At 39.4% G+C, this 20737-nt stretch overlaps 1 protein-coding gene across 4 annotated transcripts; it reads left to right on the plus strand.

The window, feature by feature from the left end:
- The first annotated feature begins 1043 nt into the window (after positions 1-1043).
- Positions 1044-20378, plus strand: LACTB (lactamase beta). Of its 4 annotated transcripts, none has more exons than XM_054451102.2 (6): positions 1044-1466; positions 1874-1940; positions 5096-5286; positions 5590-5926; positions 7723-7888; positions 19597-20378. In XM_054451102.2, the coding sequence occupies exons 1-6, from the start codon at positions 1110-1112 to the stop codon at positions 20120-20122; spliced, it is 1644 nt and encodes a 547-aa protein (XP_054307077.1). In that variant the 5' UTR covers positions 1044-1109; the 3' UTR covers positions 20123-20378. The 4 variants fall into 4 exon arrangements, with proteins under 4 accessions (XP_054307077.1, XP_063508756.1, XP_054307078.1 ...); XM_063652686.1 differs by lacking the exon at positions 19597-20378 and adding an exon at positions 19318-19396; XM_054451103.2 differs by lacking the exon at positions 19597-20378 and adding an exon at positions 12591-16789.
- Positions 20379-20737: the final 359 nt, after the last annotated feature.

The raw sequence follows: 20737 nt of genomic DNA on the forward strand, positions 1-20737 counted from the left end.
TTCTGCTGATGGCTTGTCAGTTCAAGTCTGTGAGCTCTCTTCTTTATTCCACCTGCAAGAAAAGACAGGGCCATTTTGTATATGGGGCATATTGCCCCAGTGCTGAAGGTCTAAAGCCTACAAGCTTTCAAAGATCGTGTGTGTGTGTGTGTGTGTGTGTGTCCCAAAATATAAAAATTGCAAAACCGATAAATGTTTAAGTAACTTCAAATTAACATATCAATTTCATTACATGTTAAACTAGGATTTTATACACATTTTACATTTTGTAGCAATTTGAGATTAGGTTTCTTATTTCACAAGAATGTCTGATCATTTACAGATGCTGAGAAATCATAGGTAATTGTAAATTACAAGAGTTACTTTTGGATTAAAATTTTTCAAGCACGAAATTTTTAAAAAACACTTTATCTTTTATAGCAAAAGAAAGGTAATATAAGGTCTGGATGTAACTTCATGTCTTTGGTACGGTGTGGAGCTAGAATTCTAGAAGCAATAGATTTTAAAACATCTTTAGGGAAATGGGTGAATTGAAATGAGACATAAGGGAGATGGCAAGAGAGAGAAAAGAAGCGCGTTCTAAAGGAGGAAAGGAGAAAGGGAAAGGAAAGGAGAAAGGCATCTCTAAAGGGAAAGGAGATGCCTGCTGAGCGTCTACTGTGTGCCCTGCGCTGTTCCAGAATCTGAGGATCCAAAACTAAGTCTAGGCTCCCCAAAGAAGTCCCAGTCTGGTAAGGAATCTGACAAGTAGTTAAATGATACAAAGTGTTAACTGTTGTTAAAGAAGTGTGCACACTGAGGGGCAAGATGGTAAGGGCGAGAACTCCCATGGGACGGGAACTAGGAAGGCTTCTTGGAGGTGACGCTTGATCTGAGGGTAAGCAAAGGAAAAAAAAGGAAAGAGAGACAGAAAGGAAAAACAAGGAAGAGACAAGAAAAGGGAAAGGAGGAAGGGCTCGATGCGATCGGCGCTCGGGTCGTCAGGCGTCGACTGCTAGGGTCTGACCGCGGTCCCCGCCCCCGTCCCGCCCCCTGTCCTTCCCTCCGCCCCGCGCCGCGGCCGGCCGGGTCTGCGTGAGTTCGGTGGCGGCCGGCTGTGCGGAGACGCCATGTACCGGCTCCTGTCAGCAGTGACTGCCCGGGCTGCCGCCCCCGGGAGCTTGGCCTCAAGCTGCGGACGACGCGGGGTCCATCAGCGTGCCGGGCTGCCGCCGCTCGGCCACGGCTGGGTCGGGGGCCTCGGGCTGGGGCTGGGGCTGGCGCTCGGGGTGAAGCTGGCGGGTGGGCTGAGGGGCGCGGCCCCGGCGCAGTCCCCCGCGGCCCCCGACCCTGAGGCGTCGCCTCTGGCCGAGCCGCCACAGGAGCAGTCCCTCGCCCCGTGGTGTCCGCAGACCCCGGCGCCGCCCCGCTCCAGGTGCTTCGCCAGAGCCATCGAGAGCAGCCGCGACCTGCTGCACAGGATCAAGGTGCGGCCACTGGGGCGGGGGGCGTAGGGGGCCGGGGATCCACCCCTCTCGGCAGTGCTGTCGGGGGCTGAGTGGACCCCACCCGGGGCGGCGGGATGCCCGCGATCGGCTTCCGAGAAAGACTTCCCATTTCCCTACCGCCGAGCCGTGGTCAGACGCTCTTGGGGGTTCCCCAAATCTGGGCGGAGGTCACCGCCTGTTTCGGGGACCGCCCCTTCCCCCTAGGGGGCGGACAGACACATCCCTTGCTGTTAGTGAGTGAGCATGGCCTGGGACGAGGTGGGCGGGGCGCAGGTGGAGGGGGCGGGGCCCAGGCTCAGGGGGCGGGGCCTTGGAAGGTCCCCGAGGAGAGCGCTGGGCTTTTTCAGCAGGCTCGTAACTGTCGGTTCTTTCCCCTTCGGTCTTAGGATGAGGTGGGCGCACCGGGCATAGTGATTGGAGTTTCTGTAGATGGAAAAGAAGTCTGGTCAGAAGGTGGGTTCAGAAAATTGTTGTTTTGTTCTGTGCCAGTTGGTAAATAAAATATTGTTTTACTGGTTAGAGTGGATCCCATGAAATGCTGTTGCATTTACATAAAACGATGCATATTGTAGACAAAACATCTAACATAATAAAGAATCAGGTGTTTTTAAATCACAGTAAGGTTTAAAATGTGACTAATAAATGGGAATCATGAAGATGGCTACCCACTCCCACTTTTCTCTTAGGACTGGATTTATTGGTCTGAAAGTTGTATACAGTAGTCCCTCCTTATCCTCGGGATATATTCCAAGACCCTCAGTGGATGCCTGAAAACGTGGATGGTATTGAACCCTGTGTATACTATATTTTGTCTTATATATACATACCTATGATAAAGTTTAATTTATAAATCAGGCATAGTAAGAGATTAACAACAATAATAAAATAGAACAATCACAACAATACTCTGAGTGGCATGCAATTTAAAGCTTACGAATTATTTCTGGAATTTTCCATTTAATACTTTCGGACCATGGATAACTGAAACCGAGGAAAGCGAAACCACAGAGAAGGGGTAACTACTGTGTAGAACAATCCATTAACTAAGTACTTGTAGGTAACACTTATGGGTAGATAAAACTCAGAATTTGTGAAGTTTTCTTTTTTAATTAAGTTAACAATTTCTTGAGGCCTCTCTTCCGTAGAAAGCAAAGTACTAAGTACTGGGGTTATACCACTATTCCTTGTCTTTAATGACTTTTCAGTCTACTTTATTAGGCTTTTTAACCAGGCAGAGGTATCAACTATTTTTTTTCAAACAGAAGGCAAGAAACTTAGGGAGAGGGATTTCTATTCATTTTATGATACTTTTATCAAGGCATTATTTTTCATAACTTCTCTGTTGCACAGAAATTGATCTAATTGGTCATCCTAGGTTTCTAGGAGTCCCACTTTTAGAAAATGATGTTTCAGGCCGGGTGCAGTGGCTCACGCCTGTAATCCTAGCACTTTGAGAGGCAGAGGCAGGTGGGTTGCCTGAGCTTAGGAGTTCGAGACCAGCCTGGACAACGTGGCAAAACCCCATCTCTACTAAAAACACAAAAAATTAGCCAGGCATGCTAGTGCGTGCCTGTAATCTCAGCTACTCGGGAGGCCAGGGCACGAGAATCGCTTGAACTCGGGAGGTGGAGGTTTGCAGTGAGCCGAGATCGTGTCACTGCACTCCAGCCTGGGCAACAGCGAGACTCTGTCTCAAAAAAAAGAAAAAAAAAATGTTTCATATGCCATTTAAAGGCAGGAAGTTGATGGGCGCAGTAGGGGTTTGAATTTGAAGAAAAATGGGCGAATTGAGGTGGCGTACGCCTGTAATCCCAGCACTTAGGGAAGGATCGCTGAAGGCCAGAAATTTGAGACCAGCTCAGGCACCATAGCGACACCTGTGTCTCTATAAAAAAAATTTTTTATTTATTTATTTATTATTATTACTTTTTTTTTGGAGTTTCACTCTTGTTGCCCAGACTGGAGTGCAATGGTGCGATCTCAGCTCACCGCAACCTCCACCTCCCAGGTTCAAGTGATTCTCCTGCCTCATCCTCCCGAGTAGCTGGGATTACAGACACGCACCACCATGCCTGGCTAATTTTTGTATTTTAAGTAGAGACAGGGTTTCTCCATGTTGGTCAGGCTGATCTCGAACTCCCGACCTCAGGTGATCCGCCCGCCCTGGCATCCCAAAGTGCTGGGATTACAGGTGTGAGCCACCGTGCCCAGCTTAAAACTTTTTTAAAAAGGAAAATGATTCTTCCTTCAAGTATAAGTATAGTCTAATCATTATACCTAATTTATGATAAATCTTGTAATCAAAAATTATATAAATGTCAGCTTTATGGACTTTATGCAAATTTTTTTAGATATTTAAGATTATACAAATTTATAGTCATTGTATTCCTTTTATTTCTTTTCAGATCTCGGTTCTCTTTTATTTATTTATTTATTTATTTATTTATTTTTTGGACAGGGTCTCTTACTGTGTTCCCCAGGCTGGCGTGCAGTGGTGTGATCTTGGCTCACTGCAGTCTCAAACTCCTGGGCTCAGATGATTCTCCCACCTCAGCCTCCCGAGTAGCTGAGCCTACAGGTGCACTCCATCACGCCAGGCTTTTTTCTTTCTTTCTTTCTTTCTTTCTTTCTTTTTTTGTATATTTTGTAGAGATGTGGTTTCTGCCATGTTGCTCAGGCTAGTCTTGAACTCCTGAGCTCAAGTAATCCACCTGTCTCCGCCTCCCAAAGTGCTGGGATTACAGGCACTTTCTCTTTCTTAGTTAGATTTACACACTTTCAGCCTGTGAGAACATGGAAGCCAAATTTAAAATTTTTTCTAGAAAAAGCTTTAAGTTAGTACATAATTTTTCTTCTGGTTTGCAGTCAAATTAAATTGATGGTTAGCTAGATTTGGTTTGCAGGACATCTTTTCACATTTTTGAGACAGAGTTTCACTTTGTCGCCCTGGCTGGAGTGCAGTGGTGTGTTCTCAGCTCACCGCAACCTCTGCCTCCCAGGTTCAAGCGATTCTCCTGCCTCAGTCTCCCTAGTAGCTGGGATTACAAGCTCACGCCAATTTTTGTATTTTTTGTAGAGACGGGGTTTTACCATGTTGGCCAGGCTAGTCTTGAACTCCCAATCTCAGGTGATCTGCTCACCTCGGCCACCCAAAGTGCTCAGATTATAGACATGAGTCACCGCGCCTGGCCCACACTTACTTTTATTGAGTGGCTATTTCAAGGAATTCAGTGGAAATTTACTCAAAAGTCAAAAATAAATATAATCTGAAGAAGAATAATGATGTTTTCTTTAAAGAATACTTTATTTAAAATGTGGAATAACTCAGTTGTTTAGATACGCTAAGAAAAATTTGTATCTAAGTCATAGAAAATTGCTATTGCAAACAGGGTACAATTTCACTTTAGTTATAAGGTTAAATTGTTAGGCTTACCGGTATACTAAGATTTTAATCCTTTAGATGTCCAGTGTTAAGTAACTTATAAAAGTGGAGTATCTTTTCTTTTAGATAAACACAGCATGTTTAAAGATCGTATTATTTCAGTTTTTGAAGACTTGTTTGACCATGAAGCCTGTTAATAGCAACTTTTTGCTTTTTTCCCCCAAAGGTTTAGGTTATGCTGATGTTGAGAACCGTGTACCATGTAAGCCAGAGACAGTTATGCGAATTGCCAGCATCAGCAAAAGTCTCACCATGGTTGCTCTTGCCAAATTGTGGGAAGCAGGGAAACTGGATCTTGATATTCCAGTACAACATTATGTTCCCGAATTCCCGGAAAAAGAATATGAAGGTGAAAAGGTAGTGAAACTCACAGTTCATTTTACTAATGGCATGTTAAATGGTTTATGCTGGAATTTATATTTAAAATGTTTCATAGGATTCTTTGGCTTGTTTTTAGTTATTGTTCATGTATTAGTTTTTCTTAATCCAGATGATAATCAGATAGGTATTTTTCTGAAATTTGAGGCTAAGGATTTGTACATGACATTTTCCCAGCAGCAGTTCTAAATGGAAAATATTACTGAGACATTATTCCAAGGCAACTAACTTTCTATTTTTCAGGTTAATATTGTAATTGAATTTTCTTGTTTTTACAATTAGGTTTCTGTCACAACAAGATTACTGATATCCCATTTAAGTGGAATTCGTCATTATGAAAAGGACATAAAAAAGGTGAAAGAAGAGAAAGCTTATAAAGCCTTGAAGATGATGAAAGAGAATGTTGCATTTGAGCAAGAAAAAGAAGGCAAAAGTAATGAAAAGAATGATTTTACTAAATTTAAAACAGAGCAGGAGAATGAAGCCAAATGCCGGAATTCAAAACCTGGCAAGAAAAAGAATGATTTTGAACAAGGCGAATTATATTTGAGAGAAAAGTTTGAAAATTCAATTGAATCCCTAAGATTATTTAAAAATGATCCTTTGTTCTTTAAACCTGGTGAGTGTTAATCCCTTCTCTTAACAAAATCATCATTACTGAAATGTTAATTTTCAGGAAATCCAAAATGATACCATCCAGAGTGCATTCATTGAGGTTGATGATTGTGATATGGACTAGTCTGGTGCTTGCGTTTTTGTCTGTAGTTTCTAACAAAGCCTAGCATCCAGGCAGCTCGTTGTTTAAATTTTACCTCATTGGGGACTACCCAGTCATTTAGAGGATTCTCAGTATCAAGATGTTCATGCAAACTTCTGGAGAAATGTTGGAATAATAGTTCTCTAAATACAACCTGGACCAAAGTAGACATGATAAGGTATTGCTGGTATTTTAGTATTTAGTTAGAATTTAAATTGCACAACTTATTTTGTGCCTTTATTTCTTAAAGAAATGAGTGTTCATCAATAATTTTTTCCCAAAAAGCTGCTCTATACAAATAATTATCTTTGTTTTATTTTTTGATTTGGTGCCTATTGAAGCTACTTAATATCTAAATTTACCATAGTTTTATATACTTATATTCTGTTTTCATTTTAAAAGCTTTTAGTTGAATAGATATTATATAGATATGACTAATAAGAGCAAATAAAATATAATTATGGATTTTTTCTTAAAGTTCCATGCTGGGCATAGTTGGCTCACGCCTATAATCCCAGCACTTAGGGAGGCAAAGGTGGGAGGATCGCTTGAGCCCAGGAGTTTAAGACCAGTCTGGGCAACAAAGCAAGGCCCTGTTTCTCCAAAAAATTTTTTTAATTAGCCAGGTTCAGTGGCCTGCATGTGTAAGTAGTCCCAGCTACTCAGGAGGCTGAGGCGGGAGGATCCCTGAGCCCAGGAGTTCAAGGTTGCAGTGAGTTGTGATCATGCCACTTTACTCTAGCTTGGGCAACAGCAAGAGCAAGACCGTGTCTCAAACCAGTTTGTTTGTCCAGAACCCAAAATGATATAAAGTTATTTATTTGAAATACTATATATATTTGAATATATATTTAAATTTAAATATGTATTTGAAACAAAGTTTGTGTGCCTACATATATTTTATTTTATTTTATTTTATTTTATTTATTTATTTTGAGATGGAGTCTGGCCCTGTCGCCCAGGCTGGAGTGCAGTGGCGTGATCTCAGCTCACTGCAAGCTCCGCCTCCTGGGTTTAAGTGATTTTCCTTCTTCAGCCTCCTGAATAGCTGGGATTACGGGTGCCGGCCACCACATCTGGCTAATTTTTGTATTTTAGTAGAGACAGGGTTTCACCATGTTGGCCAGGCTGGTCTCGAACTCCTGACCTCAGGTGATCCTCCCCTCTTGGCCTCCCAAAGTGCTAGGATACAGGAGTGAGCCACCGCTCCTGACCCATATATTTTATTAAAATAAGAACGTGTTTGCCCATTTATGCCCTAAACAATGAGTAGAGGTAGATTAAGAACAAAGTTGACTCAAGAAATCAAATTTGCTTTTCTTTTCTTTCTCTTCCTGTTTTGTTGTCACTTTGAAATATTTTTGTTTTGTTTTGAGGTAGGATTTATTTGCTTACTTTATTATCAGAAAAAGGAGCAGATTTATGTGAAATGTTAAGTATGCTGATCATAATTTTATTCTTGTGTTAAGGACTTGGAATAAGGACAGTTGCAAAGTTAACTCAATTTGTTGATATATTGCCTGTGTTCTTTTTCTGAATGCTGAAGTAAAATATTCCAGTTTTAAAGGTATGCCAATTTTCAGTGGGAATATATTTTATATATTTTTGAATAATAATCAAGCATTTTATTTTTTTCCTCCTCACAATGATGTCTCAAGGTAGTCAGTTTTTGTATTCAACTTTTGGCTATACCCTACTGGCAGCCATAGTAGAGAGAGCTTCAGGATGTAAATATTTGGACTATATGCAGAAAATATTCCATGACTTGGATATGCTGACAACTGTGCAGGAAGAAAACGAGCCAGTGATTTACAATAGAGCAAGGTAAATGAATACCTTCTGCTGTGTCTAGCTATATCGCATCTTAACACTATGTTATTAATTAAAAGTCAAATTTTCTTTGTTTCCATTCCAAAATCAGCTTGCCACATTTTGGGAGCTTTTCTACATGTCTGTTTTCTCATCTGTAAAGTGAAGGCAGTAAAACATGTTTATAAAGTACACCAAGACCCTTTGATGAAAGACAGCAATAATATTAATAATTCAAACATGAATAACTAAACCAAAATTGCACCTACCGTGAGCATCTGTAATTTGCTCTTTAACCATTCCTTTTTTAGGTTTTAACTAATGCTTTGTTTACGTGTTATTAGTTGTTAATTGTTTTCATACTGTTTTGAAATAATTTTATACTTACAGAAAAGTTGTAAGAGTAGTACAAAGGATTCACATATCCCCTTTACTCAGATTCCCTTAATGTTAGTTTACCGCATTTGCATTTCTGTCTACATATGTGTTTGTTTCTGAACCATTTGGAAATAAGTTGTAGACATGATACCCCTTTACCTAAAAATATTTAAATGTGTATTTTCTAAAAACAAGGACATTCAGGGCCGGGCGCGGTGGCTCACGCCTGTAATCCTAACACTTTGGAAGGCCAAGGTGGGTGGATCACCTGAGGTCAGGAGTTCGAGACCAGCCTGGCCAATATGATGAAATCAACCCTCTCTCTACTAAAAATGCAAAAATTAGCCGGGCGTGGTGGCAGGCGTCTATAATCCCAGCTACATGGGAGGCTGAGGGAGGAGAATTGCTTGAACCCAGGAGGTGGAGATTGCAGTAAGCCAAGATCGTGCCACTGCACTTCAGGCTGGGCGAAAGAGCGAGACTCCATCTCAAAAAAGGGGGAAAAAAAAAACAAGGACATTTGGGAAATTAACATAGATACAATGCTTTTATCAAATCTACAGACCTTACTCAAATTTTGCCAGTTGTTCCAATAATGTCCTTTATAGCAAAAGAGCAGAAAAACTTTTTTTTCTGGTCTAGGATCTAATCCATGATCTCACATTGCATTTACTTGTCATATCTATCAGAAGTCACTTGACATCAGTTTGTTCCATTATTGCTGATGGTATTTTAATCACTTTTTAAGGTGGTGCCTGTCAGGTTATTGTAAAGTTACTATTTTTACTTTATAATTAACAAGTATATTTGGAGGAGATAATTTGAGATGATGTAAAAATCCTGTTTTTCATCAAACTTTTTACTAGTTTTAGCATCTATCAATGATTCATGACTGAATCAGTTATTACAGTGATGGTTGTCAAATGGTGATTTTCTAATTCCATCATTCATTCTATATTTATCAGTTGGCATTCTATTATAAGAAGGTTCGGGCTGGGCTGGTGGCTCACGCCTGTAATCCCATCACTTTGGGAGGCTGAGGTGGGCGGATCACATGAGACAGAGTTTGAGACCAGCCTGGCCAACATGGCAAAACCCCGTCTGTACTGAAAATACAAAAAATCAGCCGGGCATGGTGGCATGCACCTGTAATCTCAGCTACTCGGGAGTCTGAGGCAGGAGAATCTCTTGAACCCAGGAGGCAGAGGTTGCAGTGAGCCAAGATCATGCCACTGCACTCCAGCCTGGGCGACAAAGTGAGAGTCCATCTCAGAAAAAAAAGTGCTTTCCCTTCTCTCTTATTTATTTATTCATACCAGTATGCACTCATGGATTTATTTTAGTCAGTGAGTTATAATCTGTCACTGTCATTATTTAATATGTTGCTTTTAAAATAGTATATGAAATATTAAAACTGTAATAGTAAAAGGTTATTAGATTGCTTACCTATATGTGTATTTTTTGTTTTGTTTTGCCTTACATTTGTAAATATTTATTAAGCAAATACTACATGCCACATACTGTACCACATAGTAGAGCTAACCTGACATAGCTCCTGCCCTCCAGGAGCTTACAGACCAACATCTAGCAAATAATTCAATTAAGTACATACATTTTCTTTCAAAAAGAATACATGTTATGACTAGGCACAGTGGTTCACCCCTGTAATCCCAGCACTTTGGGAGGCCAAGGCAGGAGGATTGCTTGAGCCCAAGAGTTTGAGACTAGCTGGGGCAACATAGTGAGACCCCGTCTCCACAAAAAATACAAAAATTAGCCAGGCATGGTGGTGCATGCCTGTAGTCCTAGTTACTCGGGAGGCTGAGGTGGGAGGATTGTTTGAGCCCAGAAGGTGGAGGTTGTAGTGAGCCGAGGTCGCCTCACTACACTCTAGTCTGAGTAACAGAGCAAGACTCTGTCGCCCCCCACCAACAAAAAAAAGGAATATGATGATTATGTAACATAGTTATCAGTGAGGCCACACTGCCCTTTAGATATGTAGCTAACATGGTAATCCCCTAATTTCTTTTTGTAATTATTATTTTAGATTCAGGGTGTACATGTGCAGGTTTGTTACATGGATATATTATATAATACTGAGGTTTGGACTTAAATTGAACCTGTCACCCAAATAATGAGCTTAGTACCTAATAGGTAGTTTTTCAACCCTTGCCCTCCTCCCTGCATCCCCCTTTTTTGAGTCCTTGGTGTCTCTTGTTTCCATCTTTATGTTCATGTGTACCCAGTGTTTAGCTCCTACTTACAAGTGAGAACATGTGGTATTTGATTTTCTGTTTCTACATTAATTCACTTAGGATAATGGCCTCTAGCTACATTTATGTTGCTGCAAAGGACATGATTTTGTTCTTTTTTATGTATATTTGTATATATTTAATTTAATGATTTTTTGCTTTATTTTGTGTGTGTTGATAGTAAACATTAAAATGCTCTTACTTGGATTATGCAGACCTCTGCTACATGCCATTAATAAAAGTAATTAAGATTTTGGGGGCGGGGCAAGGTGGCTCACACCTGTAATCCCAGCACTTTGGGAGGCTGAAGCAGGTGGATCGTCTGAGCTCAGGAGTTCAAGACCAGCCTGGGTAACATGGTAAAACCCTGTCTCTACCAAAAGTACAAAAAAAATTAGCCAGGTATGGTAGTGTACCTGTAGTCCTGACTACTTGGGAGGCTGAGTTGGGAGGATCACTTGAGCCTGGGAAGTCGAGGCTCCACTGAGCTGTGACTGTACCACTGCACTCCAGCCTGGGCAAGAGAGCAAGACCCCATTAAAAAAAATTTTTTTTTGATATATTATAAAAATACAAAGTAATATCTAAAATAATTGAACACTTAAAAACTATCTGGGTATAAACACTATTTTACAATGAGGCATCCTTAGGTACTTTTTAATAAGTTTTAAGATTTAAAACATTTAAACCACATTTTCTCTCTTCTACAGCTTTTAAATATAAAATATCAAGTTGAAGTTACTTATGTAAATTTGAATTGGGTGTTCAAACAAAATTCTAGGCAAATTGCTTAAGCAGACTTTTAATATTTTATGGAGAGGCTTTAGAACAGATTTTGACAAGTTAACTAGAATTTTTACCCTTAGGAGTGAAAAATGCTATGATTTTATATAATTTCATATTTGATTCATTTACCACTATAATAGGAAAGGGTTTAGTCAGCTTTTTAGCCTTTACAAATTTTATATTTTAATTTATGCTTTCTCTTATGGAGACATTTTCTATGACTTAGAGTTTTAACTGCTAATTTACATAATCTAAAATAACTCTGGCCAGGTGCTGTGTGGCTCATGCCTGTAATCCCAGCACTTTGAGAGGCCAAGGCAGGAGGATCATTTGAGGCCAGGAGTTTGAGGCCAGCCTTGGCAAAAGAGTGAGACCCCGTCCCTACAAAAATTCTTTAAAAAATTAGGCAGGCATAGTAGCGCACACCTGTGGTCCTAGTTAATCAGGAGGAGAGGATCACTTGAGCCCTGGAGTTTCAGGCTGCAGTGAGCTATGATTATACCCTGCTCTCCAGCCTGGGTGACAAAGCCAAGATCCTGTCTCTAAACATTAATTAATTACTTAGTTAATTAAATAAAACAAGCACAAGACTATATGAAAGTGCTAAAAAATTTACATGTTCAATTGATATGAGACAGGATTAAAATAATGTGAACCAAATACAGATTTCTTGTCTGAACTGGTATACTTCAAAAAACACACATGGAAGTATCGAATTTAAAAATTATAAACATTTGAGCTTATTTTGTAGAGAAAAATTTGAGACACAGTATTAGCAAATGCGATAAAGATTTATTTGACCTTTTAAAGTAATTTGGGGTTTATTATTAGAGGAAAAAGTATTTGGAAAGCAAATACTTGGTAACTTTTCAAAAATACTTTAATTCAGAAAGAACAAAGAATACTTATGAAAGGGCAGTTGTGTCAGATGTTAGGAGGGTGAGTCAGAAGTTTATAAAATGGCCAGTTGAGTTATATCTTGATTATTTGTGGTCAGAATTAATTCAGTTTTTTAAGTATTTGTATTCTTTACTGATTTTTATCTGTTTACTCCTCTCTCTTCCTACCATAGTGGTTTTCAAACTGTAGGTTTGTATGTCCAATTATTGAGTTGGAAAATCAGTTTAGTGGGTTGAGTACCAGGATTTCTTTTTTTTAATGGAACAAAATAGAATATGATAAAGTACATTGCAGGTAGTAAAGGTAAATATAAGCTTTGGGATAAAGGTTAGGCTGCTGCATTAAAGGGGCACCAAAATGCAGTGGCGTGAGGAAAATAAAAGTTTAATTCCCTCTTGCAGCATTCCTGAGGTGAGCCGTTCTGATTGGTTCCCCACGAACCTTTAAGAGGCCAGATTCATCCATCTTACTGCTCCTCTCTCCACAGTGGTGTCCCTGTCTGTACACCTGAAGCTCAGTCACAGCCCTGCAGGTGCCCCAGCCTCCTGAAAAGAGAAAGGGTATGGAGCATGTACTCAGGGCCTTAAGGTCCAGACTTGCAAGTGTCACACTTCATTTCTGTCCACCTTCTGTTGGCAAAAACTTAGCTGTATGGTCACACTTTGCGACAAGGGAGGCTGAGAAATGTAATTTGTAGCTGAGCAGGCATGTGCCTTGCTTTACTTTATTACTAAGGAAGAAGAGAAGAGTCAATTTTGTGAACAACCAGCCATCTATGCCACTGGCCACTGTGTTGCTCCATAAAACTTCTGTTTTAGAAGGGTGTGATGTGTGTGTGATGTGTGTGTGTGTGTGTGTGTGTGTTTTCATTCAGTCAAAAGGAGAAATATATTCCTCACTGTGGGTTGAGGTTAAAAAAAAAGTTTGAAAGCCATTCAGTGGAATATGTCAAACTAAAATTTTATTATAATTTTTGCTAGTAATTTGTGAAAGGGGCTTTGGGAGAGAATTTTGAAGCTTAATTACTAATAGGAATTTTACAGTTATGATATTTTATTTTCCATTTTATTATTTGATTTGTTAGAAAGGTAGCACATTTAACAAATCAACCATTACTTTTACCTTGCATATTTCCATTAGTACATGCTTTACAAATGGTTTAATTGTACTTTATAAAGAAATAGATGAAATGGTGGCTTTTTTTGGAAAATTTTTTAGCTTTATGTTCCTATCTACATACTAGTTTTGTTCAGTCTTCTGTTGTATTTAAATTATAATTGTTTAATTATCAGCTTATTTAAAAGGATTAAATATGCATTGCAAATCAGTTTATGGCCTAAAAGAGATTTCTTGGGGACCCAAAATAAATTAGGTTAGCAACAAGCAATGAATTTTAATTTTTTAAATGGCTGTGGTTCTCAACTACTTCAGACTCTTTGTGTTTATTATTTTTGGATCTAGCATTATATTTTACTGGAAAGCACAAGAAAAATGATAAATACCATTGGGAGGCCGAGAGGGGTGGATTGCTTGAGCCTAGGTGTTCAAGACCAGCCTGGGCAACATGGTGAAACCCTGTCAGACAATACAAAAAAATTAGCTGGGCATGGTGGCATGTGCCTGTAGTTCCAGCTACTTGGAGGCTGAGCGGGGAGGATCACCTGAGCCCAGGAAGTTGATGCTGCAGTGAGCTGTGATCATGCCACTGCACTCTAACCTGATGATGGAATGAGACCCTATCTCAAAAACAAAAGACAAATACCAGAAGTTGTCAGTTGAATCTAAAAAAAGATTCTCTAGTAAAGATGGCATAGATGTATGATCTTACTATGATTTAGAGCTAGACATTTGAAAATTTGAAAATGGATGTCTAGCTCTGTGTATAAGGGGGAGAAGGACATTATTTCCACTCATTGAGCCTCTTTTCTAAGCTAGAAATTAAGTCTCTGTGAATGTGCAGACTGCAGAGCAGCTATTATTTCCCGTTTTCTTGATGAGTAATTAACTTGTGACTTACGCAAAAATCAAAATATGCCATATGATGGTGAGTTAATTTCATTTTTTTTTTTTTTTTTTTTTTGAGACAAGATCTCACTCTGTTGCCTAGGCAGGAATGCAGTGGCATAATCATACCTCACTGCAGCCTTGAACTCCCTGGCTCAAGTGATCCTCCTGTATCAGCCTTCCAAGTAGCTGGAACTACAGATGTGTGCCACCACACCTGGCTGATTTTTAAATTTTTTTGTAGAGATGAGATCTTGCTGTGTTTCCCAGGCTGATCTCCTGACCTCAAATCATCCTCCCTCCTCAGCCTCCCAAAGTGTTGGGATTACAGGCGTGAGCCTAGCTCATTTTATTTTCTATTCTTTGAAAAAAGGCAATGGGTTTCTATCTCTAGTGTTAAGGGTCCCTATCAGCTCTGAGATGCTTTTGGTTTGGTTTTTTTGTTTTATCTTGTTTTAATTTTTGGTAGTTCTCAATGGTTCTAAAGGGTAGTTGATTCATTTTAGTTGGATAAAATGGGCTGCTGAAATAAAATAGGGTACTAAAAGAAGGAAATATTGTTACCTACGAAAATGTTTTGTCTATTTGCTTTATTTATTTTATTTGTACAGTATCTATTTGGGCCTCTAAAACTCAACTCTGATTCTTTTTTGTAATAATTATTTTAAAGGAGTTTAAAGGCACCAGCTTTTTGGGGGAGTTCAGGGAGTAAAAGGAATCTTTTTGAAGATATAGACAAAAATAAAACCTTGAAGTAAATCTTAATAAATATATATGTTTGTATTCATTTGTTTTATGGTACCATTTTGAGGGGAAAAAAATGTTTCCAGCTTTGTTATGTAGTCTACTGACTTGTTGGGTATAACCATAAACCTGTTTATAATATCCTGATTAAGGCTTTTTAGAGTTACTGTGTTTCCAGGAGTAAATATTTCTCTTCTTTATCACTTCTCTGTGTGTTTATGCATGTGTTTAAAATAGTACCATACGGTGTCTGTCACCTGTTTAAAAGTATCTCACCAGAATCCCACCTCACAATAGCACTTAAATTCTTTTGCTGAGATTTGAGTCACAAGATCACACTTAGCTGTAAGAGAGGCAAGAGAATTGTTTTTAACTGGATATGTTGTTGTCTTGAATAAAATTGGGATTTTCTTAAATGGAACAGTGGGAACATTGTTTCTGTTTAGGCACATAACTATATTGATTCTGTGTAGCAAATATACTCTGTATAGGCAAGTACACTAAATAACTCTGTAAGTGAACATCACAAAGGAGCTCAGTGAATGTTCTTGCCACTGAAAGACACTCAATTTGTTGATAGGGGAATCCTCAGTCAATGCCTCGGCTTATTATTAGAACTTGGCCATATTTTTTATGTGTTTGGCAGTGTTTGCAACAAAAATTTCTAATTTTATAACTAGATGGGATGAAAACCAAATAAAATGAATATTTTCTGGAGTGTTTGCTGCATTTATTAATGTTTAAAATTTTTAATTTCAATTTTTATGGGTACATAGCAGCTGTATATATTTATGGGGTACGTGAGATGTTTTGATACAGGCATGCAATGCAAAACAATCACTCATGTAAAATGAGTTATCCATCCCCTCAAGTATTTATCCTTTGTGTTACAAATGATCCAATCCTACTCTTTTAGTTATTTTAAAATGTACAATTTTTATTGACCATAATCACCATGTTGTATTCTCAAATACTGGATCTTATTAATTATTTCTGTTTCTTTTGTACCCATTAACCATCCCCACCTTCTCTCAACTTTGGCTGTATTTTGACAGTATAGATATGGCCTTTACCTTCTATTTCTAAAGTGTCTTCTAGAATTAAGAATTGTTCCATATCAAGCTCTTTTTCATGCCTTTAGCTGACAGACTCTCTACTGGTAGTTCAATTCAAATGTTCAATTCAAATGTTAATACTAAATGTTAAAGTGGGATTGTTTTTATAACATGCATTTGAAATTATGTTGGTTTTCAAACTTCTTATAACAATAAATACCAAGTGATGAATATCGTCTCTAAAGACATTTAAGAAGCATTTTAAAAATAAGGCTGGGCGCAGTGGCTCATGCCTGTAATCACAGCACTTTGGGAGGTGGAGGCAGGTGGATCACTTGAGCCCAGGAGTTCGAGACCAACCTAAGCAACATGGCAAAACCCTGTCTCTACAAAAAATACAAAAATTAGTCAGGCAAGGTTGTGTGTGCCTGTAGTCCCAGCTACTCAGGAGGCTGAGGTGGGGGATTACCTGAGCCTGGGATCACACCACTGCACTCCAGCCTGGGTGACAGAGTGAGACCCTGTCCCCCCACCCTTGAAAAAAAGTATTTTTAGTTTCTAAGTTTGTAGATGTAGATTTCTGTAGTTATATAACATTCTTGTGCAGAATCTAGAGATTCTTATAAATAAGTATGAAGAAGCTGTTTGTCATCTGGCATCATCCCATCAGTTAGTTACAAAAATGTCTCAGTAACTTAGTCAAGAATTTGTGTCTGTATTCTTTTAAGCAGAAATGTTCTAGGAATTTGAAATGGTAAAGTTTATCTTTCAGCTGAATAAAATTATTTTCATAAAAATGTACTAATTTGTCCTATGTGAAAAGGAACTAAGAGATTAAAATCTAGAATTTGCTTATTAAAGCTAGAATTATAAAGTCTAGAAGTCTCCATATTTTTATATTTAAAGGAGGAATGACTGAGGAGTCTAGTTTCCAGTCTTAATGTAAGTGGTTTGAAATGCTTTACTGTGAAAAGGAAGTTACAGAGCTGGGCTCAGTGGCTCACACCTGTAATCCTAGCACTTTGGGAAACCGAGGCTGGCAGATTACATGAGGTCAGGAGTTCCTGACCAGCCTGGCCAACATAGGGAAACCCCGTTTTTACTAAAAATACAAAATATATATATATTTTGTGTATATATATATATGAGCTGTGCATGGTGGTGGGCGCCTGTAATCCCAGCTACTCAGGAGGCTAAGGCCTGTAATCCCAGCTACTCAGGAGGCTGAGGGAGAATCACTTGAATCCGGGAGGCAGAGATCACAGTGTGCCGAGATCATGCCACTGCACTCCAGCCTGGGTGAAAGAGCAAGACTCTGTTTCCAAAAAAAAAAAAAAAAAAAAAAATCGGCCGGGAACAGTGGCTCACGCCTATAATCCCAACACTTTGGGAGGCCGAGGCAGGCAGATCATCTGAGTTCGGGAGTTCAAAACCAGCCTGGCCAACATGATGAAGCCCCGTCTCTACTAAAAATACAAAAAAAAAAAAAAAAATTAGCTGGGCATAGTGGTGCATGCCTGTAATCCCAGCTACTGGGGAGGCTGAGGCAGGAGAATCACTTGAACCCAGGAACAGTGAGCTGAGACTGTGCTGCTGCACTCCAGCCTGGGCACCAGAGCAAGACTCAGTCTCAAAAATCAATAAATAGGCCGGGCATGGTGGCTCATGCCTGTAATCCCAACACTTTGAGAGGCCAAGGTGGGCGGATCACCTGAGGTCAGGAGTTTGAGACCAGCCTGGCCAACATGGCAAAACCCCACCTCTACTAAAAATACAAAAGTTAGCCAGATGTGGTGGCGCACAACTGTAATCCCAGCTACTCGGGAGGCTGAGGCAGGAGAATCGCTTGAACCCGGGAAGCGGAGGTTGCAGTGAGCCAAGATCGCGCCACTGCACTCCAGCCTGGGTGATAAGAGTGAAAGTCTGTCTCAAAAATAAAAAGTAAATATACAGAAAAAAATTAGCTGGGCATGGTGGCAGCACGTGTAATCCCAGCTACTGGGGAGGCTGAGGCAGGAGAACCAAACTCCAGCCTGGTCAACAGAGTGAGACTCTGTCTCAAAAAAAAGAAGTTACAGAAAGCTGATTATTGGCTGGGCACAGTGGCTCATGCCTGTAATCCCAGCACTTTGGGAGGCAGAGGCGAGTGGATTGCTTGAGGCCAGGAGTTCAAGACCAGGCTGGACAACAGTGAGACCTTCATCTCTACAAAAAAAAAAAAAAAAACTTAGCCAGGTATGGTGGTACACACACCTGTGGTCCCAGCTACTCAAGAGGCTGAGGCAGGAAGATTGCTTGAGCCCTGGAGGTTGAGGCTACAGTTAGCCATGATTGTACCACTGCATTCCAGCCTAAGACTCTGTCTCAAAAGAAAAGTAGAAATTTACTTCTCAATGAAAAAATGTGTTTCTATTACGTAACTTCTTTTAGATTTAATTTTACTTGGTTGGCTGGAATTACAAATATAATCAGGAGTTGACACAGAAAGTAATGAGGGCCTAAAATTTGAGAGTTGTCATAGGAATGGAAGGAAGGGAGAAGGGTAAGACACAAAGCAGAGATTGAATAAATAGGATTTAGCATCTTATTGGATGTGAGAGTTTAGGGCAAGAAAGTCATTAAAAGTTGTATAATGAAGGTTTTAACGGAGAGAAAGAAACATGACAGACATGTTGATTTTGAGACAATGAGAAAACCACCTATCAAGTCATTGGTTCTCTAAAGAGCATACTAAGATCCCCTTTAGACTTTTTTTCTTTTTTAAAATCTTCAGACACATACCTGTGGCCACTCATTTCCTAACTGCCAACCCTACTTCACCCAATATTATGACTTGTACTTTTAGGGGACGTGTAAGAATCTTGAAAAAAGAAGAAAGGATTCAAACTAGGGTTTGCTAACTCCAGCCTTTCCCACTGCACCAAGAAACTACCATGTCACATCATTATATATGATATGTATACGGTATTTTTTTTAGAATTTTTTTTTTTAGATAGGGTCTTGCTTTGCTGCCCAGGCTGGACTCAAACTCCTGGGCTCAAGCGATCCTCCTGCCTCAGGCTCCTGAGTCACTGGGATTACAGGCACCGGCTGCTGCACTCAGCTTATATGGTATTTTTACCCAAGAAATCTAGTCATCTTACAAATAACCTTATTCCTAAACATCCCAAAGTGCTTTGGATGTTTACAGTTTGGGTTATAAAATTCATTTGTGGCACGATTCAGCATTAACCCCAAGGACAAGGAATATCTACCAAATGATAACTTTCTCCATATGCACAGGGCAAATATGTCATGTGTGATATTAACCAATACATTTTTGCAGGTATTAAAAGTTTGATACACTCAGCATGGACAAGCCATACCAATAGAAAAAAACCACTTTCTATGCTTTAATTCAAAAGGTAATTAGACTATCTTACTTAGTTATCTGTGTGTCATTAGGACCTGAATCATACTGAAAATTAGTGATTAGTTTATAGTTTCTGAGAATGTATGATCATTACATTGAAATACAATCTCTGTCATGTACACATTTTTCTATCATCATGTGTGAAGCCAGTGATTATGAAATTTTTAATGATCATTTCTTATTTCCTTTTAGATTTTATGTTTACAATAAAAAGAAACGTCTTGTCAACACACCTTACGTGGATAACTCCTATAAATGGGCTGGTGGTGGATTTCTGTCTACAGTGGGTGACCTTCTGAAATTTGGGAATGCAATGCTTTATGGTTACCAAGTTGGGCTGTTTAAGAACTCAAATGAAAATCTTTTACCTGGATACCTCAAACCAGAAACAATGGTTATGATGTGGACCCCAGTCCCTAACACAGAGATGTCTTGGGATAAAGAGGGTAAATATGCAATGGCATGGGGTGTGGTGGAAAAGAAACAAACGTATGGTTCTTGTAGAAAGCAACGGCATTATGCTTCACATACTGGAGGGGCAGTGGGTGCCAGTAGTGTCCTTCTGGTCCTTCCTGAAGAACTGGATACAGAGACTATAAATAACAAGGTTCCCCCAAGAGGAATCATTGTTTCTATCATATGTAACATGCAATCTGTTGGCCTTAATAGCACTGCTTTGAAGATTGCCCTTGAATTTGATAAAGACAGATCAGACTGATAACCTTAACACCATAGGTGCAAAATGAGTTGTTTTGAGGTTTTTTTGAAATATTAAAGTTCCAAAACATGAAATTTTTAAGAATAAATTTGAAATAGAGTATAATTGAATGCAGAGAATTATGTACCTCTAATTGCTTAATTTTGTAATGGTCTTTTATTGTAGAATTGGTTCTTTATACTCAGGGAAGTAATTATATTGTTTTTACTTTTTGAAAAAAGTGTTAACTCTTGAAATAAAATATTCTGATAAAATATGTACTTTTCTGCATGTGTAATACAGAGAAAATCTCATTCAACAGAAGCCTCCAAATAGCTGAGGTTTTTTTTCTTTTGTTTTTTTTTTTGAAATGGACTCTTGCTGTGTTACCCAGCCTGGAGTGCAGTGGTGTGATCTTGGCTCACCGCAACCTCTGCTTCCTGAGTTCAAGTGATTTTCCTGCCTCAGCCTCCCAAGTAGCTGGGATTACAGGCATCCACCACCATGCCCGGCCAATTTTTGAATTTTTAATAGAGACAGCATTTCGCCATGTTGGCCAGGCTGGTCTCAAACTCTTGACCTCAGGTGATTCACCCGCTTCAGCCTGCCAAAGTGCTGGGATTACAGGCGTGAGAC

The sequence above is a fragment of the Pongo pygmaeus genome, chromosome 16 (genome assembly GCF_028885625.2).
Source record: "Pongo pygmaeus isolate AG05252 chromosome 16, NHGRI_mPonPyg2-v2.0_pri, whole genome shotgun sequence".
Classification (NCBI taxonomy): domain Eukaryota; kingdom Metazoa; phylum Chordata; class Mammalia; order Primates; family Hominidae; genus Pongo; species Pongo pygmaeus.

What these genes read in the sequence shown, in the direction of transcription:
- LACTB (XM_054451102.2), top strand. Translation starts at nt 1,110, where the DNA reads ATGTACCGGCTCCTGTCAGCAGTGACTGCCCGGGCTGCCGCCCCCGGG. An exon ending in AAAAGAAGTCTGGTCAGAAG is followed by an intron (nt 1,941 to 5,095) that starts GTGGGTTCAGAA and finishes TTTCCCCCAAAG; the next exon opens with GTTTAGGTTATGCTGATGTT. An exon ending in AAGAATATGAAGGTGAAAAG is followed by an intron (nt 5,287 to 5,589) that starts GTAGTGAAACTC and finishes TTTTACAATTAG; the next exon opens with GTTTCTGTCACAACAAGATT.